The sequence below is a fragment of the Misgurnus anguillicaudatus genome, chromosome 8, assembly GCF_027580225.2.
Source record: "Misgurnus anguillicaudatus chromosome 8, ASM2758022v2, whole genome shotgun sequence".
NCBI classification, from domain to species: domain Eukaryota; kingdom Metazoa; phylum Chordata; class Actinopteri; order Cypriniformes; family Cobitidae; genus Misgurnus; species Misgurnus anguillicaudatus.
In genome coordinates, this window is record NC_073344.2 from 28,233,523 (window position 1) to 28,252,750 (window position 19,228).

Here is a 19,228-nt window from a genome sequence, read left to right on the forward strand (position 1 = left end):
TGTATATACATTTGTATATTTATGTATAATTTATATTATATATAAATATAAATACTTAGTATATAAATATATTTTTTTCTTAAAATTATACATGCATGTGTGCATATTTATATATACATAATTATTATACACAGTTCACACACATATATGATGTAAACAAAAACCTTTATTCTGCTATAGATTAATCGCGATTAATTGATATGCATCCCTAATTCAGACACATTTTAAATAAAGCATATAGGAAATATGACATGACAACTCCAGAAAAGAGTCTCATACTAAGATGGAGAAAATGGTAAATAATTTAGAAGATCCATAAAAGTGAGACCGCCCAAAAGTTGGTCTTGGAAAGTAATGAGACCCACGGGAAACTCATCATATCTCCTGATTTCCAGGAACAAAACACATATTTCAAAACACAGACTGCGGTGTTAAAACATGTTATATACCCCGATGAGTGCTGTTGCTCAGGAAAGCTCCAGCTGATGTCTACCATTGTGAAAACATTACGTTTCTTTGTTTGTTATGTTAACACAGAAAACCTGGGAGTTGGCTGACTAAACTTCAAACTATTGTAGTGACATAAATGACTTTCATGCCGGCGTTTCCGGATCCATAATGCATTTACAAACCATCAACAGACAAACAATTAGCAAAGACTCTTCACTAAAGCCACGTGAAAGATAAATCCTCTCCTTCAGACAGACAGACAGTATCTATGATACACAAGCTGTCCTTTAACAACAGCTTTACCAAACAGACAAACACATAAACCGGTTTAAATGCAATTCACATATCTGATGAAAAAGTGATGCATGAAATCTAAAACCTTTGTAAAAATCAATTCACATAATTCACATAATTCAGACAAAACAAAGGCAGTCTAGCTTTACTGCTATACACAATTCATTTGCTTTCTATAACTCTTTAAAGACAACAGTGAACATTTAATCTCATTTAAATAGAAACTTATTATTATTATTATTATAGGAATATTGTGATAAGTGTGCCCACATGTGTGTTTGACTGTGTATGTTTTATTATAAAGTGTATCCATATGTGTACGTGTGTGTTTAATGAGTGTATGAATGTATTTATGAGAATTTGTGTGTGCGGGCACGCGCGCGCGTGAGCCCAAGTATTTGTTAAAATCTTACGATGGTATCACTGACAGATTAAATGAATCGCAACGACACAACAATCAGCCAACATATTAATAATGAATATAAAAATATAACATTATTATATAATCAATACTTTGTAATAAATCGAAAACGGAAGATCAGACGACAGTAAACATCTTAAATAAGAAAAATAATGTGTCATTTAAAAAAACAACGCAACATTATAACAAATGATGTAAATATTCACACATATCCTTTTATGTATATATTATAAACATACCCGCATGAATGTCGATATCTGAATGAAATGAATGAAACCTCTGACTCTTACCTGACGTGTCGTATAAATCAAGCTCAGTCAGTGGCTGTTTCTTTCATTTTGTGTGATTTGTGTTCACGCAACATCATCTTATGCGCGTCCACGTCGCGGAAATAAAGATTTGCGTGGAAACGCCCAGCGGAGTATCAATGAGGGAAACCAGCACCACTGGACACGCGAGCTGTCAATCAGTGCTACCCGCGCAAATGACTGGACGACAAACCGACAGATCCCGCCTCCTCAATGTGTGACGCAACTCTAACACGTTGAATTGCACGCCCCGCCCCTTTCTCGTGGTAGTAGTGAATGAAGTGGGGCGGGTCTCATTCTCTCCCTCGCTCTCTCCCTCTCTCTCTTTTATATGAATATTTACACACGTTAAATATTATATAAGTATATAAGAATATATTTATATTGCTAAATATATAAATATTAAAATAGAAATAAAATTTTAAAGCTAAGTAAAAAAAGTATTTTTTGATGATCTGGGGGTTTGTGAAAAAATTGTTCCTTTATTTTTGTATAGTTAGTGCTCTCTGTCTCTCTCTCTCTCAATTGTAGTGTGATATTACACCATCAATACTATAGGATAAAATCTATATGAAATTGAATACATAAGGGTAATTTTTATTTAGGTCCTGTAACCCTTTATTTTTACCATAAAAATTGTAAAAATAATTGTGGTCTCAAATGCATGTTTATTTAAATAATAATAATAATAATAATAATAATAATAATAATAAATAAATAAATAAATAATATTTATATATAATAAATGTATAAATACAATAAATAAATTCCTCCGTGCATTACTTGCACACATGTAAACATAATGTAAGGCTGAATTTAAAACTTGTTCAGGAAATCTAAATCTTAACTAACTTCAAATAGCAGAGCTCAACACAAAGGATGTTTGGCAAAAAAGGTAATTTATTTATTAGTAAATATGAATTATTTCTTTTACAAAGTTACAGATGTTAGTCAGTCAGGAGCAGTGAGTTATTTTCTCTTTTTCTTCTGTTATTTATAATTAACTTTAATGACAGAGACCTCAACAGGTAGGCTAGCCTACTGTTTATTTGACATAAGTAAAATGTTTACATTCATTTAAGACATACAGTAACCAACTAATCACTAAGCCAGATATTTTGACATATGGGTGATTCTCACGAAATCCAGACTTAAAAGGTGTCCAGTATCAGATTTTTTAAAAAGCCACTGAAGCCGTTATTTTTAGAGGATTTTAAAAATACTTCCTATAGAATTATTAAAATTTTTTAGATTATCAGTATCAAAAATTATCATTACCACAACATAACATTACATTAAATATATGCATTCACAAACTCATGTTTCGGTAATGAGAACTAAAAAGTTGTCTAGGTACTATGACAAACAAAATGTTTATTTTTATCTGGAGAGAAAAAAATAAAAACTGCTTACCTGGTAGCCATCTTGAGTGTCACAGTCAATTATGTCCCTTCCAACAATTTTTTTTTTTGACAATGTTAGTTCATTGATGGCTTAAACAATGATTGGAAATTGTTACGGAGGATGTGAAAATTGGTCTTTGACACATTTATATTCATTATTATTGTCTCTACATTTACCAATGATCACCAAATACCACACGTTTCTTCACTCTAAATGTTTATAGTATAACATGCACTGAAGCTTTACATTTTTTCGATTTTTTAATTATAAATATTTCCATATCAAAGAACCCAAATCCAGTCATTGACACGTTGCGGTAATGAAAATTTCCCCTTAAATGTGTAAAAAACAACAAAATTTGTATGGCTTGTATGATATCATTAGAAATCATGTGCAAAATAGTACATGAAGAGATGTTTGTATCTGTATGCTTCTTATTTTGATACTCTTACTTTGCATTTCTTTTTTTTATCAAAATGTTTCATGACACCTCATAAGTCTAATTTCGTGAGAATCACCCATATGAGTATTTGTCCGTTTAAGCCAAAAAGACGCGAACATGAACTCATTTTAAGCTCTGTGTCGGTGGGTGTGAACACGTCGCTTTTTCAAGTTCAACACAGTGAATTTAATAATCATATAAGATCATTTCAGGAATAAAAACATGCCATTGTTTTTTTTGTAAAAACAGTGCAAACAGAAAAAGAAAAGTTAATCTAGGCTATATTATATAAGCAGAAACTTGATTCAGTCAACAGAAAGACAAATACTAAACGCACTTCCATCCAGCCTACGATGAAATCATGTAGTTTTTGTAACATACATTAATATTCTCTTAATAATAGTTTTTTTTTTAATTAATATTCTCTTAATAATAGTTTTTTTTTGCGCTGCCGCACATCAAAATAAATACGTTAATTAACAGAAAATGAGTGAAAGTAGCGCATTAAATTTAGGGTGCCACCCAGGGTGGCCAGTCGGATGTGAGGGGGGGTCAAGTGCCACCCTGGACACCCCTCTGGTTCTGTCACTGTTAACCCTCTTCTGTTTTAAATGATGGACGTAACTTTATAATTACGGCAATGTTTTAATTTCTCATGTACTTCTCAGCTGCACTCACCGGTGCTATTGCTGTATGTGCGTACAGTTGTTGTCGTGGTGGGTGGCGGTGAATCAGAATCCATTGATGCCGTGTCGTCGTCTTGGGAACAGCCCGCCTGGATGGCACGGAGGTAACTATGACTACGGGAGCGGAAGCATGTTGGCATGGGCATATCAGGAGGCTCATTGGAGCGAGAGTAAGCGATGTCATCCAGCTCATCTGCATAATGCTGGCTCATCTCCATGTCTCGCACCTGCTGAGAGAGACGCAGGTAATGTGAGATGAAAAATACAGTGATGGATGGCAAGAAGCGTTTAAAACGACAGGAACTGTTTCTTTAAGAACCTTACTATGAAAGAAATGAGATTATGTAGCCTACTTCGTGAAAGGTTTCATTCCTAAAACTGTCTAATATTCATCGAGGTGAAAGAATCTTGCCGTGGGCTTCTGGAGATAAATGATGAATTTCTCTGTATGTGCCATTGTAACACTTCCTCGAGAAGTCAGAAACCATTACTGTAATCACTCGTATGTCTTTAGTTCATTCACAGGGTTTCTTATCTCCAAACTCATTTGTCACATGACTGAAGAAAGTGCAGAGAAGAGTATGACAATACATAATCTCTAAGGTCAGATAATAAACCAATTTCAAGTTATTTAGCAGACAAGATCTTCTGATGACTGCTTTCTCTATAATCTACATTTCTTTGCCTTTTAAAGTATGAATATCTACTGAACTCAGACACTTCTTTCATTATTTCAGTGGTATTTTCATCATCTCTGTGTATTGTAACACGTTCAGAGATCACACAAACAGACGAGACGTCTGACCTGACTGATGCAGCTCCCGCGACCCAGCGTACTGCAGCCCTGACTGAAGTCATCATCATCCCAGTTTGGGAACGGAGAACCGCTTCCGATGCAGTCCAGATTATCCAGGCTCCGGTTCCCGGAGAACTCTCGCAGAGACGGAAGACAACTGCGAAGAAGACGAGAGAGAGAAGATGCAAAATGCAGATGAATAAACAAAGCATTGCACTCTTTAATAAAGTCTTTATTTTGCTACAACACATGAAGCAAAAGAAACCATTAAGCCGTAATGCCAAACCAGGAGATTCAGAAAAACATCTGCTCGTAACATTCATGTGTCCATATCTATCATATGTGTTCCTGTATCACAAATAGTGAAGCATTGTGATACCAGCCTAAAGGGTTTGACTTCAAGGGAATACAGATCATGCATGAATAAAATCTATTTATTCATCCCGTTTGATTGGTGTCATTAGTCTGGTGATCACAGGAGAAGCATTGTGTTCTAGAGGATTTATAATATAATATCATTTAATATAATATAACTTGATAACTGTGTTGAGACCCTATTCAATCAGACGGAAGCCACACAGCTAATGACCAATCAGCAAAGCATCTCTACTCAATGTGCACTTAGAATTACGCTGAGAAGTACTCTGTGAAGGCTTTCTCACCTTTCCAGACTCACAAATTTAGTTATTCAACCAGTTACCATAATATTGGTTCTATAGAGAAAGCCACCAGAGAGTAACTTAACTATTCAGGACGAAGCATCTCATATTAGGAGAACTGTTTTTAGAGATGGTGGTAAACCAATTTTATCAGCTCTCCTAAACTGAGAGGATTTCAGGTACGGGTTGGTGGTGCGGTCAGTGAGGAGCTGCAGTTGGTCTTACAGACAGACAGGGGGCAGTCTCCTCACTGCACTGACCTGACAGAACGTCCGATCTGCTGCAGGGTAGTGATGCTGTGGAGGGGGGACCAGAGGGCCTCCAAATCCCCCTGCAGCATCGAGTAATCCAGCAGACGGCTGGAGAGAGGAAGGAGTACAGGGTAAGAATGAGGGAGGGGCTTGAGGTGGGGATTTGGACCAGGGGGTGGGGCTTATATGAGAGAAGTAAGGAAAGGGGAGGGGTTTTATGGTACAGAATGAACACAAATGTTGTCTTGAAAGAATATATCAATGAATAGTAGAATACTCAAAAAACATCTATAAGAAACATTAAAGAGATATCACAGTGTTAAAGATGGGGCAATGCTTACATGTGAATTTACAGAAGAGAGAGAGAGAAAGAGCATATGGTGGACGTGCGAGAGGCTAGCTGTGCTTAATGTACCACATGAACAAACGCAGCTGGATTCTGAGTGTGTGTAAAAAACAGACTCCTGATTCAGATGGCGTGAAATAACTCGGATCACACCTCATGCAGGGGTCCGCGATGGACCATCAGTGTTTGCGCCCTAACAAATCTCTGCAGAAACTTGTTGGGGTTCTTGGTGGCACTTCCTGTCGCCAAAGGTCACGATCGATTGAATCGCCGGAAGTAGCCAAGCTTCCATTCGAATGAATGGGATAATGGCGGCATTCCAATTCCAAGGCCAATGATGCCATTGTGGTGCGGTCCCAATTCAAAGGCTCCTTCAAAATGCATCCTTTGTTTCCCGTGAAATGAAGGATCTATCAGATGAAGGTGATGCAAATATGGATAGTTTGCTTCATGGACTTCAGAAACTGCATCCTTCCAAGAATTGGGATGCAGCTCATGTCATTTGCCGCTGCAATTCGCAGATGATGTAACGCCTTTACAACAGCCATTTTGAGTATTTACTTTGATAATGATCATAAAGAACCTGAATTAAGACCCCACACAACAGGTGATATGCTCATAACCAGCATTTCATGTTGGTTCACAAAACCTTAAATTCCCGATGGGTAATTTAAAATCCCGAAGGGTTTCCCGCAGCACTTTGCAGTTCGGGTGGCCCGCCTAAGCTGGGGAACCCTACCGCCTTAACTAGGTTGTCCAAAAAAATAATTTCCCTGCACAAAAGGTCGTCAAGTGCATGTCGGAGAATAGTGCGGACGCGCTTCACACCGCGAGCGGGCACGCGCGCCACACAACCGAAATGAGAGAAAGACGTGGTCCGTCATGTCTGGAGATAAACACGTGTCCGTGAGAACTGTAAGTGGACTTATGTTTTGGGTTTATTTAAGACTGTTATTGTATTAGTCTATAGTGTTTGCAAATTTAAAATAAGTTAGCTGGTGATTTTTGTTGTTTGAGCAACCTGCTAGCAAGGTTGCATGTGCATTATTTACATGCAACTGTAAGTACACTCATTTAAGATAATTTAATTAATAGTGGGAAATAACCTGTTTTTACAATTTTCATTATGACGTGTACCCCAGCCCCTTTGATTGCCACACCCCCGGGACACGCCCAGCCACCCAACCCTACCACCTTAACAAACACATTTTCTGTGGGAAACCCTGTCCCATTCTACATTTAATCCTCCTTCACTATAAGCATTTCTTTAATTCAAATCTATATGAATCTACACATGATCTCTTACTTTCTGGAAGGGAACTGATCGCTCAGTGACTGCTGTGTTGCACGTAAGTAGCTCTGTCTTCTCGCAGCGCCTTTCGGGGAGGGTTTGGGACTTCCATCGGAGTCATCGCTGTCCTCCAGGTCAGCCATGGCTTTCACGTAACTGCCGCTGCGCATCCGTCTGCACGGGATCTCGCCCATCGGGCCACTTCTGCTCGGAGTCCCCAACCATTCACCTGTGGAGGGCATCTTCACAAAAAACAGACAACATCAGTTGAATACTACGAATGCTCAGAATACAACCCATCTCCACATCTCATGAAACACAGATTAGGAAGAAATACTCACCCTCCCTTGAACCTGTAGGAAATGTCGGCCCAGGTCTTGCTGAACCGATTTAGATTTCAGCAAGGTGCGATCCAGAGTGGCCGAACCTTTTTGGCAAACTTGTCGGGTGGGCCCTAACGTAAGTGTGGACCACGGTCCCCCTTTACCAAAGTTCCCATCAAACATCGCTCCTCTCCCGTCTCCTCCTCCGGGACCCGGGAGTGCAGGGAGCGCCTGGTGCTTCAGGTCGCTGTTGCTCTTTGAAGATTTCAGTGTGTGCTCACTGATGGTGCTGTAGCCTTGCATGAAATACCTGGAAGCTACCTGACCGTCCTGCCTGTGTCCGGATCCCACCGGCGTCCGGGCCAAAGTCATCATGGCCGCGGGGTTCCTATAGTTACTGATATCGCTGTCCAGGTCGTCGGAACTCCAGTATCCGGACATGTTGGAGCGTGGCCTCCGCTTGGCCGTTCCTTCGCTCTTGGCCCGGTCTTTGCTTTTGCTTCGCCGATGCTTGTCATCGCCGCCGGACGCCCTGCTGTTGCGACCGTTCACGTTCGTCTTGATGGCCGAGTTTTCCAGCGACTGTGATTTTGCGAACAGTTTCTGAACGGAGTGAACTAGATAGCGGATTTTTCCCGGACTATCCGTGCGTTGTTGTTGCTGTTGTTTGGTTGCCGTCACGGCGGTGCTACGATGGAACTGTAACGTGCTGAAGCCATCCTGTTGCCCTGGCAACTGCTTCTCAAACTGGTCCAGGAGATTGGGTGGCAAACGATTCATCTTTCCAGCCCCTGGAGGCAAAAGGAGCACAAGTGTTTCAGGAAAAAAACTTTACTTTTCCTGTAGCAGATACTTGTGAATCACAAATGAGGGAGAATTGAACAATAGCAAACAATGTGCATAGCATGCAAAGCGACGTTTATAGTATATGTTTAACCAGTCACATATATAATATTTTAACTCCTCCTCTTTTTACCAGATATAGTGGCGGATCCACTGGTGATCATAGCGGTCCGTCCCACACCGAGACCCATTCCCATAGACATGGAGGAGCCCATCGTCCCTGTGCCCATTCCCCCGATAGTTTCCCCCGCGGAGGGGCCAAACTCTTCCTGATCAAAGTGTGAGTTGTAGTTGATGCGAGGGAAGGTGCTGCTCGATGACAGCTGGTTGTTGAGGGGCATCAGACAGTCGGGCGGAAGACCTCCTTGTCTCGGGGAAGGAGAGAAGTGATGAGGATCCAGGGCACCGTAGTGATCCATGACTGCTGGCGGGAGATATGGAGTACGAGACAGGGTGGAGGATGGGGAGGGGGCGTAGAGAGACCCCAGGTGCCCGGGAGAACGGGGCGGTTCGCAGTTGGACGGGTGACGAGTGCGTTGGGGGGTGTAGCCTTTCATGGCAAAATGGGGCAACACCCCCCCACCCTACTTGAGGAACATGGTGCCACCGGAGACAAACAGACACCCTGGAGAAAACCAGACAGGGAGTGAGAATTAAGAATGTAGAAATGTACATTTATTATTATCAACAGTCAAGCTATGTATTCCCGAGCCCCTAAGGTGACATTGGAGTAAAACAAATCTATAGTTTAGTTTTTAATGTGCCCACGTGAAACTTTCGCGTGTGCACGTGAAACTATCGCGCGTCCATGTGAAACTATTGCGCGTGCACGTGAAACTATCACGCGTGCATGTGAAGGTTTCACGTGAGTATGCGAAACTAAATGCAGTAGTTTCACGTGTGCACGCGATAGTTTCACGTGAGCACGTGATAGTTTCACGTGCGCACGCGAAACAAAACTTTATTTAATTTTTGCTCCATGTCCCCTTAGGGGCTCCGTAACATTTGATATGACATGTGACACTTTTTTCCAAAACCCGGTTCTCTCTCTGTCATCTCATGCCAAGATTGACACAGACGGGCTTCATGGAGGTAAAGCGGATTGGACTGTTTGAATGTCCAGACCATCTGTGCCATGCCATCACCTGCTCGCCAGAAAGAAAAAATGACAGAGAGAGAGAGACCAGCCTTCAGCTGACAGGCTTTTAGTTTCACACGGATGACAATCCTGCCATCAGTATCTAGATGTTCAAAAACATGGAGAGTAAACATACAGGTAAATCATCTCAGCAGGTGACACAAGAGACCGGTTGAGTAAAAGTGACAGAAGTGACAGAGCCGACTGTCAGCAGGACACATAAACAAAACAACACGATTCCTGTCTTACTGTGACAGAAAATCAGTGATGCAAAACAACCACATGAGATCAAAAATGAAGACGACATGAAAACATTAAAGGTCATGAACATCTCAGCAGACAACAAAAACAAGAGCTCAAACTTTAAACTTCATGCCATGCACCTTCTTCAAAACAAGCACCCTAACAATTTTACATTCAATGAAATCATATTCATGAGAAATTATTATGTGACATCACTCACATAATAACACACAAATTATTATTATTGTACATAAAAATAAAAAATTGCATAACAGATCCATGTTACTCGTGCATTCTGACAGCAGGTGGCGCCAAAACATATTGTAAGACTTAACCTCTCAAAGCACTCTTTAAATAGACATGATTATTTTAAAGATTATTAGCCCAAAACCTCACAGATGAAGGTACTTCAGCATTAATCATCTAATAAGTAAAACATTACAGACAGTACTTCATGCTTTAACAGATTACTTAGATAAAGTACGTTCTTCTCCAAATCAGACTAAAAAACAACTTAAATATATCTGAATATAATAAGATTGAAAAAGACAGTAAATACATCTGTCTGTGGGTTTGCTTTACTCTTTAATTTCCTCAACAACATTCAGACCAAAAACAGCAAAAGATTAAGGATGCTCAGGGAACACAAGTCTGTTCTCAAGATGAACCTTATTCACAGGGTCGAAAGATAAACCGACAGTGATTTATTAGTTATGAATAAAACACCTTTAAGTGTTTACTGTCTGGCACTCAAATATGAAACCAAACCTTCCATCTGCTCTCCCCATGGCCAAAAAATCCATTCTTACACACATCACAGGATGCAGAAAATGACCCTGAAAACACACACGCACACACGCACACACACACACGCACACACACACACACACACACACACACACACACACACACACACACACACACACACACACACACACACACACACACACACACACACACACACACACACACACACACACACACACACACACACACACACACACACACGTGTTCACATATCAAGTGAAAGCATCAATTTGCCAGAGCAAGATTTCAGTCACATAGAGAAAACCCATCTGCTCTCTCTCTCTCTCTCTCTCTCTCTCTCTCTCTCTCTCTCTCTCTCTCTCTCTCTCTCTTGTGTTGTATTAGGGGAGAGCAGGGGCGAAAGTGCCATTTTCAGAAAATTTTAATTTTAAAGCTAATGTTTTATACAGAGATATATTTTTGCTGTGGTCAGTAACTCACAAGTGTAGTCTATCAATTATGGTGTAATTTAATCAAATGTAAAACAACTTCAGTATAATTTCACTTTGAACATAAGTAGCGCATTGTTACTCTGGACCCTGTCAGCTGGGATTAAAGTAACACACAGGCGGATCAAAAGTAACACAACAGAACAAGATAGATGTGTGTTAAACTTGTTTTTAGTAAACATACATGACTACATGTAAATATTTTTTAGTAAATATACATGACTACATGTAATTGGAAATATATTTTGTCATTTATCTTTGCAAAAAATAATGAAATTACATTTTTACTTTAAATTGCAACTTCATCAAATGTTTCAAAAGCAACCCGAGAGTGCAAACTTGAATTGCTGAGAATAAAACATTTTTTTCAACAATATGAACCATATAAAAAATTAAATTAAATGAGCATAATATAATTTTTCAACATATAGCAGCGGTTAAAAAAACATTTCACCTGTGCTCAAAGTCAAACTAAGCTTTCAAATCATACACACATACGTCTATAATACAGAGCATCTATTAGAAAATACCTTAAAAAATAGACAACACAACATCCAGGACATCTGCTTACAGAAAAATCATGTTTATTGCAGTATAACAACACACTTGACAAATACTGTTAAAATCTCTATTATTGTAATCACAAGATTAGTTCAGTGAATACTTTCCTGTAAGTACTGCAAGTAATAGTACGTTTTCAATATTACTGTAAGCAGCACTTTTATTTTGTAAAAAGTCAGCAATCCAACTGCAAAATTTGGCAATTGCATCGTCTGTGGTGTCGTGTTTTTCCTCATACTCTTCATCTGTATCTCAGATTGTTTCCAATCCAGGGTACGAAATAAGGGGTCTTGGGGGGTCCCGGACCCTCCACAAGTCATTAGGGACCCCCATAATTTATTTTTTGATTTTGGGGGTCCTGGACAAATATATTTTTTACATTAAAAGTGATTGTGAAAATTATAGGTTTTAGTGACGTTTTATATTGATAACAGTAATTCATTTATTTCCTAGAGCGATCGGGCAGCAATCTCGGCAGCTTTTACCATCACAGTTTGCTGTTGTGGTCCTGTACTGTAGCTGAACGTGGCAAAACGAAACCTCACAAAAGAGTGAAATCCCGAATGAAAATCCTTTAAGTGCTTCGATTATGTTTATATCTTCATAATAATTGCTTATAGTAAAATATTAAGAGTTTGAGTTCCTATATCAAAAGTTGCACTAACTAGATACCCAGTGAAATGATTAGAAGAGTACGCTTCTTGTCAACGTTTCTTGCTAGCTGTAGGTGTATGAAGCCAAATAATCTTCCGTCTAGCAGCTAGATTAGTTATTCAAAGCTAGCATAACAACCTAATTGTCCAGTCAGTGATTACTAAGATAACCAGGAATTAATTCAAATCTGTGAGTTGATTAAAGTGAATGTGATTTGAGCATGAATGAGTGTACAATGAGAGCTTGGTAAGCTGTCTAGGAAGCTAATATTATTTTTCTTAATTTAGAATCCTGCATCATGGAGAGAAAAAGAGGAACAAGAAAGATCACCGACTTTTTTTCTTTTTTAAATTGTGCTCATGTTATAACATGGCTGTTGTTGGGTGAAAGTGTAGATATATTGGTCAACACTTATTGTTCACAGATGTCTTCATTAAAATTAATTTTAAATGGGCAAATGCCAAATTTTACCATAATAATAGTCATTTATTATGGTGGATTTAGTTAACTTCCTTGCTCAAGGACAGAATGACCTTTTATTCACTTTGTCATATCAGGGATTAGATTTAGAATTTTTTTTATTTTTTCCACAAAATCTAATTATTCCACAAAAATAAGTCTGGAAAATGGGGGGGGGGTCTTATATTCGGGTATATACGAATATAAGGTGCTGTAACTTTGTTGCTCCATAGTAAGAGGGTTACCTGGTAGATTATAGCAATGCCACTTCTCCAGACACCACTACAATACTGGACCTAGCCCAAACCATGAAAAACATCCAAAGATAATTATCCCACCTTCAAAATTGGTTCATGTAATACTGCTTAAAATATAAAGTGTAGCAAGGTAGTCTTCAGAATTTTTTATTAGAGGACCCCCAAGAGTCCCAAGTCATTTCGAACCCTCTTCCAATCCACACAACAATAGCAAAAAATACCATTAGACAAAAGTGTGAACAATTTTGAGTTTTTGTAATTGCTTGATGACAACCTTTGCCTGCCCGTGATTAACATTTATAAAACAAGTGCATTGCCGTGTAAAATGTTTGTTTTAGTTTGTGAGTGCAAATTGTGTCAACTACTTAAACCTGTTTAAGGTTTTCCCAAAAGAGTGCATGATTTGACAAACGGGTTTAGGCCACTGGGAATTTTTTATGACTATTTAAGATTATGTTTATGTGGATTTTTTCAGATGAATTTGAAGAGTGCTGGTCTGGTCTTGTTATTGTCTCAGTTTGGGTGGTCTTGACTACAACACACTTTCTTTCTCTCACTTTCTATCACCTGTACTCATTTTGTTATTTCATAAGACAGCAATCAAAGACCCTACCATAAGACAAAAAACTGAGACAAACATTTGCTGTTATGACAGACACATACATACAGAGACACACAGACATACATACAGAGACACACAGACGGAGAGAGAGTTGGGGGGTTAAAGTCTTACAATAACCTTGTCCCAATTACAATCTATACTGTCGTTTGCCCTATTTCCACAGCTATTAATATATTCTCTCTCTCTTTCTCACACACGCATGCACAAACATACTGTAAATAGTACACAGTCACGTGAGGAAATATAAAACACTTGAATATGAACAAAATGCCCACATCAGCATGAAATCCTTTAATCACACTGTGTTTGCTGCAGGAGGTATAGACACTATGTGTGTGTGTGTGTGTGTGTGTGTGTGTGTGTGTGTGTGTGTGTGTGTGTGTCTGTGTGTGTGTGTGTGTGTGTGTGTGTGTGTGTGTGTGTGTGTGTGTTTCCATCTGTGTGTTTGTGCAGTTGGCTTTTGTTGGTAATTGTACATGCATGAGTGTGCCTCAAAATATTAAAACATTTAAATAAAAAAAAATGTTCAGCTTACAACAAGCTCATTTATTTTACCGAAAAGTGAATTGATGACCTGATGATGAAGTAAAACACAAGGTCAAAGCAAAGACTTCATTGAGTTTATACTGCGCTCTTACAGACACGTCCTCCTTGCATAATGTGATTGCTATGGAAATTAATATGAGGAAAATATGAATTTTAAGTTAAACTGGTAACCCACTGCTTCTTGGGGCTTATTGCTTTTATTTACCTCTAAGGTAAAGAACATTAAATATTGATTTGAAATATTAGATTTGCTCATTTTTAACTTCCGCGAGGAAAACCCATTTACTTTCAGTTTTAAGATATGACAAGACGTTCAAATGTCACGGAAACACTTTTTGGTTTAATCATTTATAAATATAATGTCATATATGTTATTAAAAGACATATTTATATGTACTTTTTGTGTAATATTAAACTGTACCTGTCAAAATTATTCGCAGCATCCGGGTTACCACGTGTTATTAGTTTTGAGCGTTTATATTGGAATAACAAACCTGCAAATGTCACGACTGGCCAATCAGAATCAAGTATTGTAATAAATACAAAATAAAACCAAGGTGCTTTTTGCAAGGACTGGTGAATTACTAGACAAACATAGGATACTTACATCTGTAGGTCATCCTAATTCATTCTGAGCACCAAATCCAGCAGCAGAAATCTCCTGTAAAAACAAAACAAACACATTCACAACTGTGTCAACAGCATTTATACAATACGAAATGAATACAGATCTTATATTCATGAGCTACAGAAATCACATCACTGCTGGCATAAATAAGCACAATCTGTAAGACTTATGTTTAATGGTTGTCTAATAGAGACACAAACCAAGTGTAGCAAAAATGAAGTGGTTGCATATTTATCTACAGTAAAAACTCAACTTTATGTACATGACATCATAATGCCTTCATACTTAATGTCCAAATACACACTTTTATTAAACCCCAGCAATACACAAAACACAAACAGATGTGTATTTTTATGTGAAGTATTTCTTTCAAGAAATTTTGGCATGATGTGACCCTGTACATTATACAGTATGTAACTTAAAGGGCACCTATTATGACCATTTTTACAAGATGTAAAATAAGTCTCAGCCTCCGTGTTCCCACACTTTAGTTAACTTCAAATTCAAGGACATTTTAAGGACTCTCCAGGTCCAATACCCTCAAATTCAAGGACTAAATGTGGGGACACATTTCAAGTGAGAGCAAGGTTACATTGTGTTACCTTTTAAGATACATTGTTACAGTTCCCTTTCGAGGGAACTCGCGCTGCGTTACTGCAGTGACACTTTGGGGACGCCTCCAAGGTTAAGTGCGTCTGAAAGTGTATATCAAATTCAACCTATGGTGAGGCTTATCGACAAAGACAGGGTGACGCGAGAGCCAGGAAGTATATCACTATGTGAAATATTGCCAAAGACGGCGTTACAGGGACACAGGAAGTATGGCAAGGGAGACGCAGCGTCTTATTCCCTTCTCAGGGTACAACAGTTACATACGTAACCAGAGACGATTTCATGTGTCAAATACAACTATGCAAAAAAGCATTTTGGTATAAATTCACATACAGAAGATATAAGCATTTAAAGTGAACAGTTTAGCACGTGTGATTAAAAAGTCTAGAATGTTAATGATATTATCCTACACTACACAGGGAATAATATGGACTTTTTTTCAGAAAACTTCTCGCATAAAATAGATTTAAGCACTTTCAATGGCCTGTATCTATGTATGCATATTTTCAAAAACTTCCCAGGGAAGATTAATTTTATCCCCAGATTCACAAACTTTCAAGGACCCGTGAGAACCCTGTAGCCTATAGTACCTCACTACTGAGATATGGAGGACAGTGTACAACTTGCTGAGGGTGAAAACTATGGTAATGCAGGACTGTCAGTCATTAGCTGTGGGCGAAGCTTTATCAATGTGACATCACATTAACAAAAGAATAAAAACAACATTTCTAATGAGACTGCTTTGGTTTAATGCGGATTAAAAAAGAAGCAGGTATATTTTTTTCATTGTGTTTACACACATTTATGTCCAAACACCTTAAAAGTGGATTTTGCATAATAGTTATCATTTAACGAGGTAGATTCAGTCAATGAAGAAATGACTGACAGCCAGGAACAACCCATAGTAAATCTAACAGACACATATCAAAACAGTTTACCATCATGTCTGTGAATACTGCTCTGTGTGTGTGTGTGTGTGTGTGTGTGTGTGTGTGTGTGTGTGTGTGTGTGTGTGTGTGTGTGTGTGTGTGTGTGTGTGTGTGTGTGTGTGTGTGTGTGTGTGTGTGTGGCCAATTCAACAACATTCCTAATTAATCCAATCAATCATCTCACAGACTTCATTTTGTCACAGATGCAGAAATGATTACAGGGTCAATGTCATACATCTCGGCAGCACATCACACACGCACAAATGGACATGCATACACAAACACACACATACAGTACACACAAACACAAGCATATGGACATGCAGGAGATACAAATGTAACCTAAATGTTACTCTAAGCCTCCATATAACATGTTACCCTACAATCTCATTCCTACTGTAGTTGGGCTCTTTTAATGTTTTCAGAGAGACACAATACATCTGAATCTGAATCTTCACAGAGTTCCTCTGCGGTGATGTTTCAGGGCCATAAGGTCTGACGTCAGTCACAGTACATCAGTAAAACTGCATTACAAAGACATTTTGTGTAAGACATTCATCCTGAGTTCTTTATAACAAGCAGATGAATGAATCTTTTAAAGCATCACACATTTTTTGCTAGTTGTACTGTACATTAACTAAATATTTCATGGTAGTTGTCAGTTTCTATTCCAGTTCAAGGTCTGAAGGTTTACTAAGTCTTGATTTATTTAGTAAAGAAGGACCGTTATGTCCTGTTTGTCGTGGATTAAGTAATGAATGAACGCTCAGCCACTTTAGCTTCAAAGACTTCCATATTTCTATGTTTATTAGCAGGATCAGCAGGATTTACTCAATGTTGAAAAAACTAAATACAATCTGCTGCTTCAGGCTTGAGATTTCAGATGCATAATGAAGTGTCAGATGTCGACTTTTAACTCATCCGCACTTGAAGTCTAAAACGATCTGAGCGCTTTCATTTCTTTCGCTCGCGCAGAGTAAATGCATTACACCTTTTCAGTCTCTGTAGCTAATCTGGATCATTTTTGATCATCTTTTACTTTGATCATTCAGAAAGTGAATTTCTTTTCCAGAAAGTTTGCAAAACCCCTGCTGTGACCCACCGACGGCCTACACAACAAGCCACTGCGCTCCTGAATTCATCAAAGACTCACACTGACATGAAAGAACCTTCTGCAGCTTCTCTTCCTGACCTCGCACCTTCTGAACTTCATCCATCAGCATTTCAATTGACCTTCATCCCATCTGAATTCTCTTTCTAAGAGCAGAGAAGATCCAATTCTGGTGCGTCTATAGCCTTGTTTTCTTATATATTTCTGTCAACAGCTTTGAAATAAAAACTTGATATGGAGTAAACCCCACCCACAAAGAGCAAACTCCACCCACATGCCGCAAATTCTGTACACATGAAGAAAACCCCACCCACTTGGAACAAACTCCACCCACAATAAAGCAAACTCCACCCATAGGAACTCAGTTAGAAACTAGGGCTGTCAAAATTAACGCATTAATAACACGGTAAATTTTAGTGCCTTCTAGCAGTGAGATTGTGAATTGCAACCAACGTCTCAGTCCACCCTTCACTGAAACACATAGAGAAGCTATGGTAGCCGCCACAGGACAAACATGTTGTTGTCTAAGACAAAAGTGCTAAAACATGGCGGCACAAAATGGCGACTTCCATGTAAGGGGGCCCACGGTGTATGTAGATAAAACGTCTTATTTTTAAGATAATAAACACATAACGGTTCATTATGTAAGGTCTTTATGCACCACTAATAACATAGTTATGTATATAATATTGCATGCTGTCATTAAATCTTTTTTAACCTCTCAACGCGCACCTTGGGGGCGGAAAGACCTCAGTTTTTTTAACGCTGCTAACAATATCTATATAGCCTACTGTCTACAAACAATAATAATATTAACATTACTATACATTGTTTAAAAGGTCTACGGGTTTAGCATCAGTGTATGGTCTCTGTTTTGAGATACAGATGCTCTAGCATCATAAATATAGTATTTTGTTACAGAAGTCCAGATGACAACATGCAAAATATTTACGGGACTCCGTCCTTACCTTTGTGTTGATATAATGATCGCGAATCGAATCCAGTCTGTTTCAGATGTGTGAATAACCAATAAAAACTCTCCAGTGAAATACATTCAAAGAACATTTTTGTCCACAAATGCATATAATGCGTGAAATATAGATATATTGTCTATTGTTTACATCAGATTTCACATGAACGTCTTGTAATAGAAAATAATATACAATCTGAGGACTATTTACATCATAACACTTGTATATGAGATTACACTCACGTTCAAAACAGCGTTCAAACTTTGTTTCTAAAAGTAGGCGGGAGTATAATACATAATATTCAAACAGCGCTGTCAAATATTGTGACGTCATCTGACTCGCTCGTTCCTCCGATGACTTCATGGAAAATATTGATAGACAGAACGTGTAGCCAATTAGATAACGAATCCAACGATCTTTGTGTGACGTTTTATTTCCTGGTGTGGAAACGGCATTTTATACGCTTACATAAGGATAAACAATAATAAGAACAAACGTGTATGCATGTTAACAAAAGACTATATTAATATAATAGAAAATAAGAAACTGTCACTGTTTATACGGTTATATGTTTATATGACCTAACATGACCTAAACTTGAGTAAGTCAATCTAAACTATTTGCTGCTCACTGCATCGAGAACATTAAACTGGGTTACAGGTCTCTAAATTTGGCATCCTGTAGCTACAGGGAACACAGCCAAGTTTAGACTCTAAATCTGGTCAAA

At 38.4% G+C, this 19,228-nt stretch overlaps 1 protein-coding gene across 6 annotated transcripts in view; it reads right to left on the minus strand.

The window, feature by feature from the left end:
• The window catches only part of dlgap4b (discs, large (Drosophila) homolog-associated protein 4b), a 117,963-nt gene that overhangs the window by 14,077 nt on the left and 84,658 nt on the right, over positions 1-19,228 (minus strand). For 2 of the 6 annotated variants that reach the window (XM_055212642.2, XM_055212641.2), the window contains exons 2-8: positions 14,858-14,911; positions 8,648-9,139; positions 7,690-8,462; positions 7,364-7,590; positions 5,721-5,819; positions 4,811-4,958; positions 3,998-4,232 (exon numbers count right to left, since the gene is read on the minus strand). In XM_055212642.2, coding sequence (XP_055068617.2) covers positions 3,998-4,232; positions 4,811-4,958; positions 5,721-5,819; positions 7,364-7,590; positions 7,690-8,462; positions 8,648-9,071 — 1,906 coding nt within the window. In that variant the 5' untranslated portion in view covers positions 9,072-9,139; positions 14,858-14,911. Of the gene's footprint in view, positions 1-1,404; positions 1,581-3,997; positions 4,233-4,810; positions 4,959-5,720; positions 5,820-7,363; positions 7,591-7,689; positions 8,463-8,647; positions 9,140-14,857; positions 14,912-19,228 lie in introns of those variants that run through there. The other 4 variants (XM_055212647.2, XM_055212643.2, XM_055212644.2 and 1 more) reach the window with 3 other exon arrangements.